Genomic DNA, 20,069 nt, shown 5'->3' with positions numbered 1-20,069 from the left:
GCATGATAAATTGTGACCTATCAGTGAGAGGAGTGATGACGAGTCGTCCAGAGTTGCCCAGGTACTCATAGCCATAGTTAAATCGGGTGTTGGTCTGTCGGATTATGCAATCTTCCTCATCCTGTTGGGAGAACAAAGCAGGAAATAGTCAAGTTTGTGTCTGTTTCCAACTCATTTCGGTCCATCTCTTATCCCTCCGCAAAAACTGATCTTGACTTGTTGCCATTAGACATGTCAGCAAACCGAGTAAAAGAGAATAAGAGATGTTGATATTATGAAAAAATATGGAAAAAAGAGAGAGGGTATATGTACTGCATAGGTGTTTTATAATTTTTTTTAAACTAAACTACTGATAATTTGTTACACCCACTTGTTCTATCACAGTTTTGCTTTCACATTTTAAACTTAAGTGTCATGATCTCAGTCATTGTCCTGTCTCCACTGCTTGTTTCCCTGTAGTTCTAGACCCAGCCACTCATTACACCTGGATAGCAATGAGAGAACATTTTCTTTTCTTTCTTTTCTTCTCCCAAAGCAGTCTTCTGAAAATTATAATGTGCTCTGATATGGGCTGTAAGAATAAGGAAATGAAACAGGGTGTCACTGCTTCTGCAGGGAGACAGAGAGGAATGGGTTGGTTTCATGGAATAGGTTACCATAGTAAGTGACTTGGAGTTAAAGTGATCTCTGTTTCTGCAGCTGATAACCCAGAGTTTTCCTTTAACTGGGGCAAACAAACACTGAGTTTTTACTTAACCCGCTGTCACAGTTTGGACCTCGCTTCCTGGTTTTCTGTTGTTTTTTTTCTCCCACCTTTTCCGTCTCATTCTCAGTCAGCACAATTAGCCATCATTTCATCCACCTGCCACTCATTATCTCCCGGTCCCTGGAGCTTTTTGTATATGTTCACCGCTGGTTCACTGAGTTGCGTCTGTTTCACTACTCACTTGGTGACCTCCTTAAACAGTTTAACTTGTTTGTTTCCAGACACTTTTCGGGCTCCTCGTTTTCTCAGTCTCCTGGGTCTCCAACTTGTTTTTCAGTGTGGCGTACTTCCCGGCATATTTACCTGCTCTCTGCTGTGGAGAAGACAGTGGCAACACACTCACCTGCTGTAATGCCACTAACCTGCATACTTACCATCTCTCCTGATCTCTGGTGCGCTACTACGCCACTAATCTGCATACTTACCACCCTCATCCTTCAAAGGGACCTGAGTAGCCCTCTGTCCTGGAAGGCTAGGAAGAAGGAAGGCCTGGAAGAAGCCAGATCTGTCGCTGCAGCCTCTATCCCGGCCAGCCCTGTCATTGCAGCCTCAGCCCCAGCCAACCCAGAATCCCCAATCGTGGCATGGGGAGACCCACCCGAGGCAACTGAAGGCCCAGATGGGGCCTCCCCTCTCCTGTCCTGCTCTTCAGCCACAGTCCATCCAACGGCCCCAGCCTCCACAAGGCCATCCTGCCAAGCAGTCTTTTCGTTCTCCTGCCTCAGCCCCAGCCTATTTCAGAGCTGCAGTCCCAGCCCCAGCCTCTTTCTGAGCCTGTTCCCGAGCTACAGCCTCAGCCCGAGTGGGAGCCTTTGACTGTCTCTGAGCCACACACCGTTTCCAGGGGCAGACAATGCAGGAAAATAAAGCGACCAATACAGCCAGCTCCCACTGCCCACAACCCCGAGGTTGAAATCCTCTTGGCAGTGGTGGGTCCTTGTTGGGCAGACGGGAGTGTCCGCATGGAAGATGACCATCTTCAGTGCGCCGACAGAAGCATCCCTGCCAAGGGTCCAACCGCGCCGCATGTCACTGAGAACGCTCCTCAGAAGGCCCTTGCTCCAAGTTCCCAGTCCAACGCTGCTGCTGCCACCTCTGCCGGCTCTGCTGCTGCTGCAGTAGCTTCCACCTGCTCCACCGCTGGCGCAGCCACCCCAGCCTGCTCCACCGCTTCCACAGCCACCTCTGCCTGTCCCAGAGCAGCAGCGGGCTCCATCTGTTACTGATCCCAAGTGGGTTGGCCGGCGCGGAGACCCCATCTCCATTCCTGTCCCTATGACTGATACTGCAGACGTCCCCACTGAGACTAAGAACCCCAGGTGTGTCAACGAGAGCATCCCTCTGCAAGCATTCCAGTCCTCATCATACAAACTACATGCATAAACAACCCTCTTTGGGCAGTCTTGTTGTTTTTAGTTTGTCTATATGTCAACTCCCCTTTTAGCTATGCAAAAACCTGATTTTTTTTGTTACAAATCATGTGCAGTCTCCCCCCCTTTGTCCAGCCTTGAGCTGGGCTGTGACAACAGCCATAGTGTTTTTTTTGTCAAACTGTCTTCTACATGTTGTTCTTACTTGCCTCTCTCAAAGCATACTTCTCCCAGTATAGTCGCAGCTGGCAGAGCCATTCAAAGGCATTGACATCATGGCAGCCTGCCTTGGCCAGCTTGTCAATTACATCCCGAGCATGAACCTCCACTGTGACCAACGCTACAATCTTCAGACGCAGGACCTTGGACAGGTTACCACGGATCATCTCTGAATAGCACTGAAGCATGGAGACCTGAGAAACAAAGATAATTATAGTAAAGACTCTAGCGTTTATTAGAAGTTTGCTAATTCTTAACATTATATTGGCTAATCATGGGGCTGATACACTGATTTTATCATAACAAGGTTAATTTATGCATTGGCTACACAGACTACTGAATTTGCATAAAAACAGACAAGAGAAACATTTTAAATGTTTAGAATCATTATTAAGAACCATCAGCTTGGTGTATGAAGACATAATGGCACCTTAACAAATCATCACAATGATTTCATTCATCTAAAAAATAGGAAAGTCCTACTCTCACACAAGCTTTAGGGGAGTTAAATGACAAAATTATTCAAACCTGTTTCTTCTTCATGGACTTAAGGGCAGACTGGTCAGCTCGCTCTTTGCTGGTAATGAGAGCTTTAGTGACAGCAGCGGTCCACTGGATCTGACTGGCTGTGATCAGCATCTAAAACAGGAGGAATACACAAACATACTGTTATGAAAAATGAACTTTGCTGTAAAGAACCTGGTAGCTTTGTTTGAATTAAATTTTAAAATCAAAATACTACTCTTTCCAAGTTTCTTACATTTTTCTATTAACTCCACAAGCAGGAGAAGATATATTTGATGTTAGGGAATTTGTAGTTTGTAAAGCTTAAAGCAAAATATTACCCTAGCAGCTCAATTAAGTAAAAACCTATGGAACTGAGGAGGGGTCGTTTTGAGTTTAGCAGGAACTGGGATTTGTAAATGGAATAAAACTGTGTACAGTACATAAGGAGAAAAGAGCAATTATAATAACATACTTGCTATGATACACTGGCTTTCAAATTGTTAAACCCATGTTAGATATTAGTAAATCAGTTAGAGAATTGTTAAACAATGTGCTGAATCAGATGTGTTAGTAATGCAGTTTAGTAAGATTTAAAGTCTGCTCTAGTCTGTTTTGTCTCAAGGTTAGCAGACAGAATGTTGATTCTGAAAAGTGAACCATAAGCACCAATTCTTTTCCTGTATTAATCTTGTATTAGAATATTATGTCCGAATAAATGAATGAATGCCTTAGATACACACCATGTGACAACATACACACACATTGAAATTCTTCATTTTGTTATGACTAGGTAAACATGCAGCTGCTCAAAGCACGTGGAGCACTAGATAAGAGATGGAGTCTTCAGACTGACTTCATCTGGGTAAGGGGTTAGCCCAAACTTATGAATGTATTAGGTTCTGTGTGGCCAGGGACTCCACTTTCCAGCAGCCTGTGTGTGTGTGTGTCTCTGGAAGGGGGAGCAACCCAGGTTGTGTTTGTAATTTTTACTTGTGGTTAAAATAAATCAGCACTAGATGAAGAAAGACGGACTCCTTCGTTATTCAGTTAAAGAACTGGGGTACTACACCCATTTGCATTGATTTAACATGCATCTTATTTTTTATGCCAGAGACAGTAGGCCAAGAATAAGCTGCATCACTGGATCAATCAGAATGTCACATCGGTGAAGACGCACAAGCAGGATAGGCAGTTAAAGAGGGAAAAGCCAAAGGTAAATGTACCTGTCCTGGCCAGTCTCTGACCCATTTGTCTCTCTGACCCAGCATCCTTTTTAGAGCTACAAGGCAGTCGCTCAGACAATACTTCAGTGTCATACGCATTGCCTCCTCGACATCACATAGCCAAATCTACATACACAAAAAGCACAATTTCCACCATAACTCTCTTCACTGTATTCATCATCACTGTTATCATGACTTCACTCACATTTATTATTAATACACTATTACCACCATGATCTGATCATAGCAATAATCATCATCAGTGCTGTACCTCCACAGGTGTGTCCAGTAGCACTGACAGGCTGAAGCGAATATACTCCTCATCAGCAGAGAACATCCCAATGGCACGTGGACAACTGCCCACCTATAGAAAACACACAGTTGTCTGTACCTGTAACTTCCTGTCCATTCAAATCTGCATTCATATAAGATAAAAACAGTTTTCTAAACAGGGAAGTTAAAGTAACAAAATGTTAGCCAATAATTGTAAGATAATTGCTGTGACAGAGTAAAAAATGAAGAAATAATCATCACTTAACACAGGCTTCACTCTAAAAAGGTGTTTTCTATATGCTTGAGTATCTAGTGTATCAGTGGAATGCTCATCTTACAGTGTTATTCCTGTTATGTAATATGCCTACAGTAATGCTACAATAACATAATTAAACCATGTCAAAAATGCTTAACAGCTGTGTAAATGTGCATACATGACCAATTCATAGTTTTGTGATGGAATTTTGTGTCCTATAATAAGGAAGAGTGTTTTTATTTATAAAGCCCAATATCACATATAGCAAATTTGGCTGAAGTGACTTTACTATTTATACAGCATATGACACCCTCTGTTTGTAGACCCCTGTAAAATTGGATTTGTTGTAGTATACTATATAACGTCAGGTAAAAAACACACCAGGCATGTCTTCTAACTTTAACTAAAAAGGCCTTAAATTACTGTTTGTCAGAAGAAGTGCAGCCCTGGTCACTGAGTATATGTGTGCCTTTGATTATCTGATTTCCATGCCTTTTCAATAAGGAGGCTTCTAATGTTGTCAAAACACTTCTTCAGGTGGGGTTGCATGGCTTCTGAGTTCTGTGACTGCCCCAGGATCTCTAGCACATCATCATTGGACAGGAAGTAAAATCTTGGAAATATCTGCCTCTTGGTCTCCAAGTACATGTCCAAGGCTTTCTGGATCTCCTCCAGCTTGGCATTCATCTCTGTCAGCTTCTCCAGCAGGCCTGAAAGAGAGAGAGGAGAGGCTGTCTTTCGCTTTCACTAAATTCTGAATATTGTTTTTATTTATATACCTATGTTAAAAATATGTAGGAGAATATTTTTGTCTCTGCCCTTTACATGTTCAGTAATTTGCAAGCTTAATTGCTCAAAATTTATGTTCTCATCGTTACAGCAATAATTCTGTGAAACCACAGTTGCAGGTTCTATGTCACAATTGTATGCTTCAGCCTTTGTATGTTTAAAGTTCTGTATTTCTGAAGCAAATGTGTTCAGCAACTATCCTATAACATTTGGTAATATTCAGAGAGTGCAGGTTGTATTCCACATTTTCAAATCAAGGCATCTTATTTTTAGGAGCAGAGTTGCTTTGCAGTATCTTTGTAGAGTAAGAATAATGGCTGTCACTGCAGTGATTCGTTCTTGTTGACAGATCATAAGATTCCCATCTCAAATAATATCACTTGTGTAAGTTGTGCCAGTATTTTCTGGCTGTTGACATACAGTATATATTATTTTATGAATAGTATAGGTTACACAAGTTCCCTTGTGTAGTTAACATAACATTGCGGTTTTACTGTATGGTTTAATCTAAAAAACACACCCACACATAGCTCAGATTCTTAAACCAACCACTAAACTGTACCTAGTTATGTTTATTTTACAAGTACACAGGTGTTTAATTCCAGAAATTTCACACAATTGTTTCCACACCCTGAGCACACAGAGGAAAATATGATGTGACACCAGGTACAGTTTTGATAACATCATATTATTTAAAGGAACAGGAAGTATGTTGTCACACCTGGGTGGTGTGTTCCCTGTAAGGCATTGTTATCCTTATTAAGTTGGCCCATAATGATTTTCCAATTACAACTAATGTCTTCAAACTCTTTGCAATCCTGAGGCAGCTGCTCTCTGATGTCCTTTCCTTGGAAAATGTTCTAGATGGATGAAAACAAAGAAAAATGGACAGTGAAAGAGACGATATGGTAGTGGAGAGATGGGGTTAATTGTACAAAAGAAAGGGCCAAAACTTATCACAAGGACTGCACTCAAATGAAATGACATTACATTAGAATGCAAACTGGTAACACTGAACCACATTCACCAAATGTTTTTAAAAACTCATTTCTTCATAAAACCCACTTACAAAGATTCTGGTATTCACCAAGGTTTTCTTATCTGGGATTTGTTCTTAGGCAAGAACAGAATCTCCACACACTCAGGGGCACATTTACGCACATTTGGGTGCTGACATTTGTGTGAAATAAATGGCCATTTAGTTTTCTTCAGTTCTACAGTTATATAATATTGTAAGATTTAAATTACAATAACAGTTTTGTCATTATTAATATTTCTTTAATATTTTTCCAATTATTTTACAAAGCATTATGGTCTTTTAAAACGAATAAACACTACACAAAGCATTACATCAAGCAATTAACAAGCTTGTTTATAAATCAAGGTTCTAAAAATTAATTTAATTTTTACACTGTGAATATTTGTAGCTAATATTTGTAGAATTAGGAAACATTACAAAAAACTCCAAACATGTTTAAGTGCATATCTTACTAATTTCTGTTCATTTAGTTTTCTTTATCTTTTGGATATTTTGGCCAGTGTTGAGGCTGTGCAAGTCTGTGTAAGTGATTGGTTGTCCAGCACCTGAGATCAGACTCAGGACAGTTGAAGGGACCTGGGTGCACGCATGGAGGTATGCTCAGCTGATGGAATCTGAGAGAGCCATATGCTCCAGATGCTCTGGTCCAGATCAGATAACTCTGGGCCAGCCTGCCCTCCTCCACTGGTCAGCGTCTCTCTTGTCTGTTTGTTTTGTTGCCTCAGATTTCAGATTAAGCCATCTTTTTAATTCATCAGTTGTGTCCCTTTCACCTTATACAGTGTTCACTGAACAAGTAAGAGCATCCCATGTATCTTTTTTTTTGTTTTATTTTATATTCACTACTGACATAACTAAATATGACAGCTTATTTGCTGTTCTCCACTTACTCTCCATAATTACTCAAGTTTTTCTTTGCTTTGGAGTTCGTGGCTCCACTGTCTTTACATTTTCATTACAGCATTCCCGGCTTTCTCAGCTTTTCTTTTCCGTTTCTGTGTGAGATGTGTGCAAGGCCCTGCAGTCTCATGCCCTTTTATGGGCATTGGTGGGGTGTTAACCTATGCGAATTAGGAACAACTGGTAAGTACTTCCAACTTACAAACACATGAGATTCATCAATACAAGAACACAGATGTAAACAATTCTGTGGTTTAAAAGTGCACTAATGACTCAGACAGACTTTTCTTAGGACCTTTCTTAATGAAGAAATTTAAGAAAACACTTAGGAAGATGTTGGTGAATGTGGCCCAATGCTACATCCAAGCACAGATGTGCTTTATAACAATGAAAAACAACAATGTAACCAAAGACGGTACCATATTGGGTGATAAATATGCTCCTACAATCCAATAATTAATCATGATGTCAACCAAAATGAAAAATATTTACTATAACAAATAACCTCTGTAACATGTTTACCCCATCAAATTGTGCATATTCATAAAGAGCAAGTCATAAAAATAATGACTATCCATGTATAATAATGAATCCTATGATATACTATGTAATACCTCCAAATAAATCCATTGACGTTGCACAGTGAGGATCATCTCAGTGTTCTCCAGCACTTGGGACAGTCGGCGTTCCCAGCAGTCCGCCTCCTGCTCAAAGACTTTGACAAACCGAGAAGCCTTTATTTTGGACAGAGTGACCTGGCTGTCGTCCAGGGCCTGGAAAACCTTCTCTGTGCCCCTGGGAAAGACAGGAAGAAAGAATCAAACATGACTGCTGATGACTATGGCATTCCAAGGGAGACACATTTTCACAGCAGAAACTGTCATTGTAAATATATTTATGTAAACCTATAAGTTCTAGTTCTATAAGTTTTAGTTCATCTGTGGCAGCTTTTGAAGCTATATTTATTTTTAAGTGCATGATGCTGAAAGGTATTTAAAATCATATTGGGTAAATGAAGCCCGTTAATATGCATAATGTTTAACTTTCAAGCCAAGTAATGAATCAAAGAATACAGCTGCATAGATAATCTGAGTTTGCATTGAAAAATGACCATTTCTTTTCCATTGGTCTTAATATAAATACTGAAGGTGAACAGGATGCATAATCAGCTGTGTGCATTCCTCAGGTTTTGTTAAAAACTTGACACTGCATGTCTCTAGTGGCCTGCTTTGTAAAAGCCACAAACTCACAGAAAAAGGTGGTAAATTATTGAATACATTTCTTATTTGACCTCAGGTACTGTATATATATACCAGCAGTCATTTTTTAGACCTCTCTGTTTGTGCTTCAGCTCGTCTTCATTTAGGGTTAATTTCTCAAAAGAATATCTGTGTAATAAGCATCTTTCTTGTACATTTCACTCTCACTGTCTCTGTTCTCCCTGCCTCTCTGCATCATGTTTACTGTGAGTCAGTGGCTGACTGTAGCCTTCCCCCTCTCTGTAGAATCAGTGGCAATGACTTGGACTGCTAATTAGACTGGGCCTGAGATCTCTCTCTATTCATTTGTATATGCAACAGATGGTACTGGCTCTCCTGCTTTCATCAGCCAAGCTGTCACTCAGTTAATTCAGATCTGATCACTTATTACTGATGACAAACAAAAACACTCTCTAAATCTGACTTCTCTAGCAAGGCTGTTAACAGGCAGTCATACATCAGTGTCCTATGTACATACACTCTACTATATTGCCATGCTACAAAGGCATTACATCCATCTATATACAAGCTATATTGAGACATCACTGGATGGCAGTAGTGAACTACTCTATACTGAGCTGTAGGATCTAGTGATGCGGGTAAATTAGACATAAAGAAGGCATAGTAAATCTATGACCATAACCTGCAGTGAGTTTCATCCTGGATGACAGTTATAATTTCTTGAACCTTCCATCGAACCCTGTCCTTAAGGCTCAATTTCTCACCTCAGCCGGTAGTGACCATTTTTGTAAGGTTCTATTTCCAGGAATGTTTCCTCCCATGTCTTAGTAATGCTCTTCAGATCCTTTAATATCAAACACATAGAGTAATGTTAACAGGCAGATGACACCACTGAATGATGGCAACATGGGGGATTTTTCTATTCTTTGTCTTTTCCACAAGTATAAAGATCCATTATGTAAGCCTAGATTAATAATGACAGGAAAGAACAAATCTTAGTTTTGAGTTCTACTGTCTACTGACAATAAACTGTACAGTATTTTAAAAAGTAATATTAAAAGCAATTTTTAAAAGGCACAGTTAAATCCCACCAAGGAGTATTTCAGTTTCACAATCTGGCAGGTTGATCATTTTTGTGAGGGGGCTACTTTCAAATAAGTCTTATTGCATGACTGCACCTTTCAGGCACTCCTTCACTTCTTCAGACCAGTCCTTCATGCCAAGAATGCAGCCCCAATTGCTAATTTACCTGCTGTTTTAGTAAATCTACTGCTAACTGTCTGCATATTGCAAAGTGAAAATTCAATGAAAGACATGGCACAAATTTGCATTGTGCTTCCATGTGAATAAAAATGGCCATAAAACTGTACTGATATAATCTCTGTGAGTGATGAGGTGTTTGGTAAGGAAGTGGTGTGAGTCTGGGGGCAGACTGATAGTTACATAGGGTGAGAGACAGATGCAGCTGTGCTGCATATGAACAACAAGCATGAAAGCAGGCTGGAAGGGAGCCAGGTTTCGACAGTTCTGACTTTGATTACTAATTTTGTGGGCAAGAATCTGGTGAGAATGAATGGCAGTAGAAGCTAAAAAACTGCCCAATGAGCATCAGTCATTGATTAGTGACTGGACCTGCTCTATGCTGAGTTCCTGGCTGGCAGCTCTAGAGATATCACAGATCTTGTCGGCGTACTCATCAAGGCCCAGATAAAACATCTTCTCCAGAGTGAATTCAGCACTGGTATGGTCACAAGAGCACTGCAGCTCTTCATCAATCTGCTTCCAGTGCCTGAAGGAAAATTGGCATTCAAAGTATGATTAGTCTTAGTCTTCCATCTTCTGGGTGACCGTTAACAAATCAATTCAAACACACAAGTTACAAATTTGCTTCAAAAGGCTCTATAATTTGTAACATACAAACATATAGCTCCTCATTTCCACCGGGTGCAGCTGCGTCACATTGCATCTGCAACGCGGTCGCCAGAGCTGATTGCTACCAGTCTAGTCAATGCTAGACAGGCTGAGACGTGTCTCAGATACATCCCAGATGCAGGTCTGCTGCTCCGCTTCACTAAAGATAGGCATCTGGTCTATTTTTGACAGATGTTGCTTCTGACAGAAGGAACCCATCAATCACACAGCTCTTTCCCCAAAACACAGATAAAACAAGGAAAAATAGCCTGCATGAAAAATCAGCACTACAAGGAGCCACTCCACAGATGCTCCTAGTGGGGAATGAAGTCACGCAAAGGACAGATCAAAACCAGATCACAAGGGGAGCGCAGCGCAGCTGCACCGGGTAGACATTAGGGGTAGCACTCTATCTGTAGACCATTAGTCATTAGCAAACAGAGAAAACAAAAACACATGCACTATAGTACTTCAGTGTTTATAACCTTGGCAGTAGTGTTTATGCAGAGCTCAAGTACTTTCACCTACATTCCATTTTCCACTAAAGTACATGAAGGACTGAAGGACATAAATGTCTCTATTAACACCTGTGGCAAGAGTGATGCACTAAAGTAAATTTATAATCTCTGCTTACCCTGCCCAAAAACTATACAAATCTAACATATTTGTGGACTGCTTACATATAAGTAGAGGGATATCTGGGTATGACAGATGTATCACTGCGCTCTGAACTCTATACAGAAGCATAATGAGCAATGGGCTGAAATAACTGACAGCCAGCACAGAGGGAAAGGGATGGAGAGTGAAACAGAGGGTGAGGAGACAGCAGAATCTGTGACACCTACTGTAACACATTCTGGCTGGTCTTATTGACAGTTCTTCTTATTAACAGTTCTCTCATTTGAGACCCAGGGAACTTAGATATGCTTGATATTACCCAGGAAGTAAAAACACCCTCTCACCAATTAGCATCACAACCATTGTGCTGAGCACAGAATGTGCTTTTTTCTGTCTTTATTTTTCCCCTGGCTATTTTATGGTGAAATAGCAAACAGAATTTTGTGTTTGTGTTTATTCAATGATCACAGCTTCAGGACAACTTCTGAAAAAGCAGAATGGACTATCCATGGTAATTTTGTAGAACTTGGGAACATAATTAATGAGCATCCTTTCAGTCAAAGTTGTAAAACCAGACTTGTACAGCAAGCTAAGTGCAGATCCCCATCCCATCTAGTATCATTCTTCATTCCTTGTACATTGTAACTATCACAAGACAACTGTTCCAAGATACTTCAATAACAAATAAATAGATTTTTGTTTCAGTACCTGTCTCTCATAGCAGGGTTCTTCATGTCAGCAATGAGAGGAATGATCCGCTTGAACTGGTTAATTTTGTTCTTAGAGAAATCTACTATGGCCCATTCCTTATCCTGCAATAAAGACAAAAATCTGGTACTCACTACTTGTGTAATGTAAATATGCTGTGAGTTTGTTTTACAGGAACTGTGCATTTAGTCAGATTTTTACCATCCCCAGGAAAGGCCATAGCCTAAAATGATACAGGAAGCCAAACTGGGTGTGGCAGAACTGACCTTTAGTTCTCTCTGGAGTTTGTGGAGTCTTTTGACCATGTCCTGTGCTGTGCTCTCCATATCCTCTGTCCGCAGTGTAGCAAACTGACCAGCTTTCCAGATGTTCCAATTGGCATTCCATTCCTGTGCAACCTCCCAAACCTGCTGCAGGTGTTCTATGTCCTGCACAAAAAAAGTTCTATCAAAAATACACTTTGTTGGCTAGCATTTGAAACAATTGTTCCTTTAAAAAGTATTCTGTCTGGCCAAACTATTAAATATTTGTAACCACCCCCCAAAAAAGAAACTGCAAGCACAATTCACATAAATTAAGCCAGTTTATCAAAACCACAGTCCCCACTTCTGTATATGGCTTATTATGTTGGAGTTTGTATAAGCATATAACAAAACAGTGCTGTATCAGACCTTCTCCAGCGCCTGGATGCTTTTGGAAGGGGCCTGTTCCACTTTGAAAAAGCCCAGCCCGTGAAGGATGGTGCATTCTTCCTGCTTTAGAGCCTCCAGTTGGCTGCGATGTTCTGATATTTGCTTTAAGGCCAATTCAGTGCTCAGTGCACTGTCAAATGGACCTGGATATGCACATGCAAATATACAGGTACATGAAAAAACATAAACAGACCAATATTTACATTCATATGTATATACCCCAAAGCCCCAAAACAAAGGGCAGACATATTATACAATGCCTACCGTATCATCACTGGAAGGAAAGATGGTAATGCCCCAAAACAGAAGGTATAACATAGACTGTGTGAGTGTTTGAAAGACAGAGTAGGACACAAAGTATGTGACCTGTGCTGTTGAACTTCTGCAGAGTGGCCTGGATCTTTTTCTTGAACTCCTTTGAGGAGAGCAGGAGACTGTTCTTAAAGTTCTCCTTGTGCTTCTGCAGCATGATGTCACTGTCAGTCAACAGCTGCTGGAACAACATCCACTCCCCATTCAGCACCTCACGCATATCCTTCACCTGTGGGTAAACCATAAATTATGTTCTTCTGAGTGTTTATTTAAGTGTAGATATAGAGTAACCATGACTACTAGAGAAATCAGGGTTTTGACAAAATCTGCATTTTGCTGAAACCCTAGAGGTTTACAAAAATCGGACAGATTTTCTCTTAATTAGTGAAGTACTTACAACCGGTTCCACTGGGACCTCATATTTGTCCAGGATAGCAAACTGCTCATGGATGAGAGAAATCTGAGCTTCTGTCTTGGCCAAATCACCCTTGAGAGTCTCCAAGAGCTTCAGACGGTCACCAAGCTCAGCCAGTGTCTGGGGAGGTTGTCCCAGCCTAAACATACAGTACACATACATATAAAACAACAAAAGTCACACCCTTTTTATCACAATATTCATATCTCAAATGTTTGCAGGACCAAAAGCTTCTCAATATTCATATCTCAAATGTTTGCAGGATCAAAAGCTTCTCCCTTTCCTTTCCTTTCTTGTCTCTTACTCCCTTCATCACCATATTTATATCAGTGACCAAACAGATCAGGATAGGTGAAATCAATGTAGAATTTTCATCTTAATTAACCTTATGAGTTTAATGTATTTTATCGAAGCAGCAGGTGCTCTGTCACCTAAACAGCAAATCAGAGGTCTGCACAGTGACTGGTGACAATGGGGCTTTGGGCAGACAAACACTATCATAGTAATTCATGGTCAGTGTGTAGGCTGCTAAACTCTATGTGTGAGCCATAGCACGTCTCACACATACACAGCAAATTACTGCTTTGTAACTGTTTCATAACTGATGGTTTTTCCTCAGTGAAGCCGATTTTTGGTAATCTTTACAAAAATTATTAGCTAAATACAGTATGTTTGTTTAATAAATAGTTCCTGTTCATCTTAGCCAAAACAAAACAGACAGTTCAAGTCAACCCCATTTTAGTAAAATCTTCTCACTCTGTGCCAACTGACTGATAGAAAAAAAAAATCTGCCAGCTGGTATTAGCTGCTTGATACAAAATGTCTTTGAAGACACTGTAAGACAAACAGAGGAAGATAAATAATAAATTTCTTCTATCTATATACACAACTTGCCATCATATTCAAAAAAACCTCACCTACAAAACATAACCTGCAAAATAAGTACTTTCAGGGTACCCCCATGGCTTAACTGAATTGCAACATTCTTTGTTGGGCTTGAGCCAGGGACCTTTGTTCAAGCTCTCTGTTCCTCACTGCCACTCTCATCTATACTGTTTGTAATAAACACATAAATAATACACCTTATTTCTCTTGAATCTGCACCTGTTGGCATTGTCTTGCAGGGAGGCATGCAGTTCTTGTAGGCGAGTACTGGCCATGTGGCTGAGCAGCTGAGTGAACCTAGCCTGCCACTCACTGCACTGCTGCACCAAGGAGGACTTGAGTGGTGAACAGTCCAGCATGACAAACCAGATGTTCTGCACAGTCTCTTCTTGTTGAACACTGTGGGCCTTTTCTGTGTACCTAGGTCAACAACATAATGGACACAAGACAAATGGAGAAGGGGGAGAATAATGCAACTGCATTCCTCAGTTTAGAAAACACCAACAGTTAACAAATGTCTCATGACAAAAATAAACAAAAGTCCACTTGGCAATTAGAGATCCATTGTGTGAAAGGGCATTTTCAACTGAATCAGCTGCTACAGCTGAACCAGAACTACAGTTGTCACAAGGCAACAATCTGAAAGATGACGGGTGAAAGCTGGTATTTTCCTGTATCATTGAACAGCAGCTGTAGTCAACTTTAATTCATGCCAGTTACTTCTGAAAGTATTAAAAGGTTCACAGAAACAGTACCTGTGTATATCAGCATCAAAAGCAGTGACTGGTGGGTTTAGTCTCTGGTAGCGTTTTAGAAATGTGTCCTTGTTGGTCTCCCAGATGCCCCTGTATTTGTCCCAGGTCTCCAGAGAGGTCTGCAGGTGGTTGGCATTGACTGCCATTTCTGTGGCAACTGCAGCCTGAATCTTTCTTATCTCCTCATCTTGACCTGAAGGGTCAACAAGGACCAGGGTGATGATAGGGACCAGAGTAGAAGCACAGTTATATACAATATACCTGGGTACACCCTCAGTCAATACTAACAAAATGATAATTATAAATCCTGTAGTAAAACAAAAATGTTTGATTAATTAAACTATACTAAGAAGTATTTAAAAAACAGCTACAACAAAAGTCAGTAAATCCTTCATTACTGAGATTATTGTATTTTTTTTTCTTTTCAAGTCAACCTTTATTTTTTGATCTTACTCAATCCTCCAGGGCATGATGACACCAACTGCTCTTTGCTGGAGAAGTTTTGTTACTCAATACTCAATATGTGTGGTATTGGATTCAAGTCAGGGGGACACACATGGCCAGATCATATATTTTACTTTTCCTTCTTTAAAACTTCCTGTGTGATCTTTGTTTGTGTTTGGGATTATTATTATTATATTGTATTATATTATTATTATGTGAGAAAATTCTTCTCCTGCTAAGCTTCTTGAGAATGGGAGTCATCTTTTCATTCAGTACATGGGTATGAACACTTGTATTCATAATGCCATTTGCCATTTTTTGAGGATGGTCAGAGTGCCTTCTGTTGTTTATAGTGTGACTTTTCCTATACCTCCTAACCACTAAATATAGCTGTGTTTTAGCTCATTTTCAGCAGCCTACTGGTGCTCTTGCGCTCCCATCTTTATGAAATCTCATTATGTGGTTCAGGCAAGTCCTTACCATGTGGAGCCAAACTGCATTAGATACAAACCAGACCAAAATCGAGAAAGCTGTGGTGTTTCTAACATTTTTTCATCCAGTTAACCTGAGCTTGAAATAACAGGTGCAATCACTTTTGTTGCAGTGATTACAGGTAAACTGGCTTTTGTTGCATTTAGTTTGTACTTTGGGGCCTGTATTCTCAATGTACTTTATCTAACCATCTTTTCTAATTATACTTAAGACAAAATATATTTCCCTAATGTAATTACTGTAAGACTATATGTAATGTTAATTATTTAACATTTTAGTGACTGACCAGGGGTATACAGTTTTGTTGTGTGCTGTCACTGTCAGGTCTACCTCTACCCATCACTGAGTAAAAACGGGTCAGATTTACACACTGTTGTTTTTTTTTTTTTGTAAAATGTGGATTCACTGAGGAAAAAAAAAATTCTAACCTATGCTGATGTGAATGGGATTCCTTTGTGACTGTGTGCCGGTGAGAAGTTCAGACAGACGTTTAAATTCTGAGATGGTGTTGATGAGCTGAGGCAAAATGTTAACTATCTGAGCAAGCTTTCCAAGTGTTGGGGAGAACTCGACCTATCAAACCAAAGACACATATACATAAACAAACAAACACCACAAACATTCACTTTTGCCTAAGAGATCAAAACCTGTACCCAATCTCTGGCATCTGCAAGTAAAGGAGCAATATACTTGTAACTGATATAGCCTTAAACCTTTGAGTTAATTCATTCCAACAGACAAAACAAATACATTTTTTCAATAATACCTGTGTCATGATAATATGGTTGTGAATGAAAAAATAAGAGTGAGAATCCAACATTTACATAGGTTACCACTCTACTGAAACTCTAGAGCCTGCATATGTGCAGCATAGAACGCACACAAAATAACTGTGAAGTATAGTCCATGCCACAATCTGTAACCCTGAAAGTGGGATTTGAAAGGCTGAAAATAAATTTGGAATGTGTTAAATATAGGTGGCATGGTGGTGCAGTGGTTAGTGCTGTTGTCTCACAGCAAGAAGGTTCTGAGTTTTTTTTCAGTCCTATTTTGAAATCATATTTTAATTACTGGCTTTTTTTTCCAGTTAGTTTGTTTCACCTGCTAAAACTGTGCCAAAAAAGCTGATCTGAATCTCTGAAAGAAGTGTGTTGAATGTCTGAAAACAAGTTTCAAATCTTTGAAAACACTGATTTGTAATATTGAAAAGCATGATGCAATTTTTTTCTGAATTTCGAACCTTATCTATAAGGTTTGAACTCTAATTTTCAGTTTTGAAAACTTATTTTCAACCTTTCAAATTGTAGTTTCAGTGTTACAGATTGTGGCATGTACTGCACTTCATAAATAACAGGATGAATGACTGTACGTGTGCCTGAGTATTTCTTCTATCAAACTTGGGTAAACAAGTCATTATCATATGACCTAACTGGATTATGTGGGGTTGCTGGTACCTTTGGTGTTGCCTGCGGTGTTGCCTGGTGCAGTACTAATAGCACATTGAACAAGGGATTGGGTGATGTCTTGCTGTTTCTGTTGATGGCCCTGGATAACTTCTTCATAGAGCTTTTGATGTTGGTCCTAAAAGCTTCCTCTACCATGTAGTCCACTTTCTCTGTGTAGGTCAGCCATTGCTCCTGGACCTTAAACACCATAGTAAAAATGTACACACATGACAGAGCAGTGCGCCTATTATAAAATTATAATCCAAAAGGCTTAGTAATTCAGTAAGAAAGAATAATAGCAAAGGTCCTTGATTTATGTTTATATCAGACATTTTTGAATTGGTGTGAACATTGTTTTTTAGTAGTTTAATCACACGTTAAACAACTTATGTGGGTCAATCCTAAATTGGTTGCAGGTGAAGAATCTTTCTTTTCTATCCTTCTCTGAAATAATCTTATGAATGTGCCAGATGATAATTTTCTGACAATGCAGCAACATTACTGGTGAAATGCAACTGAATGAATGACACTAAACACAGCGCAGACCTCATGTCCATCATTAGAGAAGGTGTTGTAAATGCGGGTCATGATATCAACAATTTCCTGGTGTGCTCTGCGCAGTATTCGGAGCTGGTTCTGCTGGTGAGCTCTCTGGTCATCCTCAAATTCCAGATTCCTAAGTATAACAACAGGAGAAAGACAGAAAAAGCAGCCAACAAAGGAAATCAATGTGAATCACTTGGATCCAATGTACAACTAAGACGCAACCCATATACAGTATATCGAACTTTATATTGGACCCATATATATATATAGATATACATCGACAAAGTCCAGATCACACCATATATACCTGTAACAATGTGGACAGACAGAGCAAAGATCATGTGCATGCACAATTGACTCTTTTCTTACTTCAGAGTGTGATAGGCATTCTTAGCATTTTAGTTTGAAAGACAGACAGACCTCACATTTTTTAATGAGGAAGAAACATGTCATCCAGTGCAGTGATTTTTAATCGCTTCTGGACAAGACTGGAGGTCTACAGCACAGACAAATGAGACACACCAGGTTCTGGATTGACATGCGTTGTGGTGAGTAGACACACAATTCATTGTGTAATCTTTTTATGGGGTGTTTTGAAAGTAAAAAAGGAAAGAAAAACAACGGCTTTATCCTTTTTTAATACATATGAGATGCATCATAAGATGTTAATTAAAATATAATAAATAGTTTAAAAAATCTGCAGACATTATTAATTTTGTGTATTTACTGTATAAGGCACACCATGCAGTGATCACCTATCTGTTATTACCTGTACACAGTCTTTCCATCCAGTCTAACAAGCAGTGTTTGACTGATTTGGCGACAGAGGTTGGAGATGGACAGATTGGATATTTTATAACCATTAGCCACCAACTGGACCTGGAGTGTAATAAAGAAGAGAGAAGATGAGTGGAGCAGATTTTGTTTTACAGCTACTTCCACTCTATGAATCACTAAAGAAAGAAATAAAAAAGTGATTACATTAATAATAAAACTGTACCAGTGTCCATATTAACTAAGTGGTGAATTGTGTGTTAAAACCTTGTCAATGTGCTGGAGACAGTCACGAATGAAGGTGTTAGAAGCTCCTTTAGACAACCACTGAAGCCTGGTCAGTCCTGGTTTAATCTTCTGATCAATGAAATTAATTTGTACCCGAAACAGTCCCATATCACTAGGAGACATAATTCCAAGGATCCTGATACACACATACACACACACACACACACAAAAAAAACAGGTCATAAGGGCATTAAATAAACATTGCTATGCAGCTAGCATACTGTTTAAGAAGCTTGGTGCATTTTGTATGTTTGTGTGCTTTTATAGTGAATCCCCTTGTAAAGTCTTATATTGCTCACTAAGGGAAGCAAACATTTTAATACTTGACTGAACAATATTTGACAGAGGTGGCTTCATGATGAAACACATATCAGTGTTTGTAGTAAGCTTTCCACTGGGTTACAACGCTGCAAACCTAGGCTGATCTGGCCTACATGATTGTTCTAAACAAGAGGGAATGAAACTTTGTATCTGGGCTAATTGCTGTACATACATTTACTCTGGAAAATAGTGTGTAGCCCCAAAAAACACAATAATCAAATTACAATAGCTGTCAGTGGAAAATAAGGGCTCCTACCTCACACTCTACCAAAAAAAAAATATCACCAGGCAAGTATACAAGTGATATTACCCCTGATCACTAATATCAGTACTCCATACAAATGCACAGACCAAGTTACTGTGACTGTTTTTAACACTTTGTTGCCTTTTTGTAACTTTCTATTTTAAGACTAAGTGTATTACTAAGTGCGATGTTTGAAGGTCATTGGGGAAAATACTATTACCCTATTTTTGTGTATTACGGTTTTAATGCTTTGATTCCTTTATGTAACTTTTTATTTTAAGACTAAGTGTTCTTTCTGGCTTTTGACTCCTTACCTGACTCCAAAGGAGAGCTGCACAAGAATTCCTATATGCCTAGACTGCATGCATGCATGGCAAATAAAAATCTTGACTTGACTAGATCACTGTATGCATAATGCCATTCTTATTTGATTGGAAAAGTACCAAGTATAGAAGGATGTTAAAGGCACAATATTGTCCAAAATATAAATTTATAATATACAGTAACAGAAAGCATGGTTCAATGTTGCATGGAAGTTTGTTCTCCTGTATGTGTGAGACCTGTTATAGTCTCTGATAAGCAGCAGTGCTCTCTCTCTAAGGCTTCTGAGGTCCTCCCTGTCCTGGTAAATGTCAGACACACACTGGGGGATCTCAA

General features: G+C 39.6%; 1 protein-coding gene across 1 annotated transcript in view; it reads right to left on the bottom strand.

The window, feature by feature from the left end:
- Positions 1 to 20,069, bottom strand: part of dnah2 (dynein, axonemal, heavy chain 2) — a 73,480-nt gene that overhangs the window by 44,522 nt on the left and 8,889 nt on the right. The window contains 23 exon segments of the mRNA XM_020620488.1: positions 18 to 121; positions 2,346 to 2,549; positions 2,884 to 2,994; positions 4,086 to 4,211; positions 4,357 to 4,449; positions 5,107 to 5,324; positions 6,125 to 6,263; positions 7,957 to 8,137; positions 9,327 to 9,406; positions 10,195 to 10,351; positions 11,800 to 11,903; positions 12,066 to 12,227; positions 12,471 to 12,634; positions 12,858 to 13,032; positions 13,201 to 13,357; positions 14,323 to 14,523; positions 14,859 to 15,051; positions 16,223 to 16,367; positions 17,249 to 17,437; positions 17,786 to 17,915; positions 18,555 to 18,664; positions 18,827 to 18,983; positions 19,973 to 20,064. Coding sequence (XP_020476144.1) covers positions 18 to 121; positions 2,346 to 2,549; positions 2,884 to 2,994; positions 4,086 to 4,211; positions 4,357 to 4,449; positions 5,107 to 5,324; positions 6,125 to 6,263; positions 7,957 to 8,137; positions 9,327 to 9,406; positions 10,195 to 10,351; positions 11,800 to 11,903; positions 12,066 to 12,227; positions 12,471 to 12,634; positions 12,858 to 13,032; positions 13,201 to 13,357; positions 14,323 to 14,523; positions 14,859 to 15,051; positions 16,223 to 16,367; positions 17,249 to 17,437; positions 17,786 to 17,915; positions 18,555 to 18,664; positions 18,827 to 18,983; positions 19,973 to 20,064 — 3,392 coding nt within the window.

This window comes from Monopterus albus, unplaced genomic scaffold (assembly GCF_001952655.1).
Source record: "Monopterus albus unplaced genomic scaffold, M_albus_1.0 scaffold238.1, whole genome shotgun sequence".
Lineage (NCBI taxonomy): Eukaryota > Metazoa > Chordata > Actinopteri > Synbranchiformes > Synbranchidae > Monopterus > Monopterus albus.
Note: the sequence above shows the minus strand (reverse complement) of the source record. Positions and strands in the feature narration are given on the sequence as shown.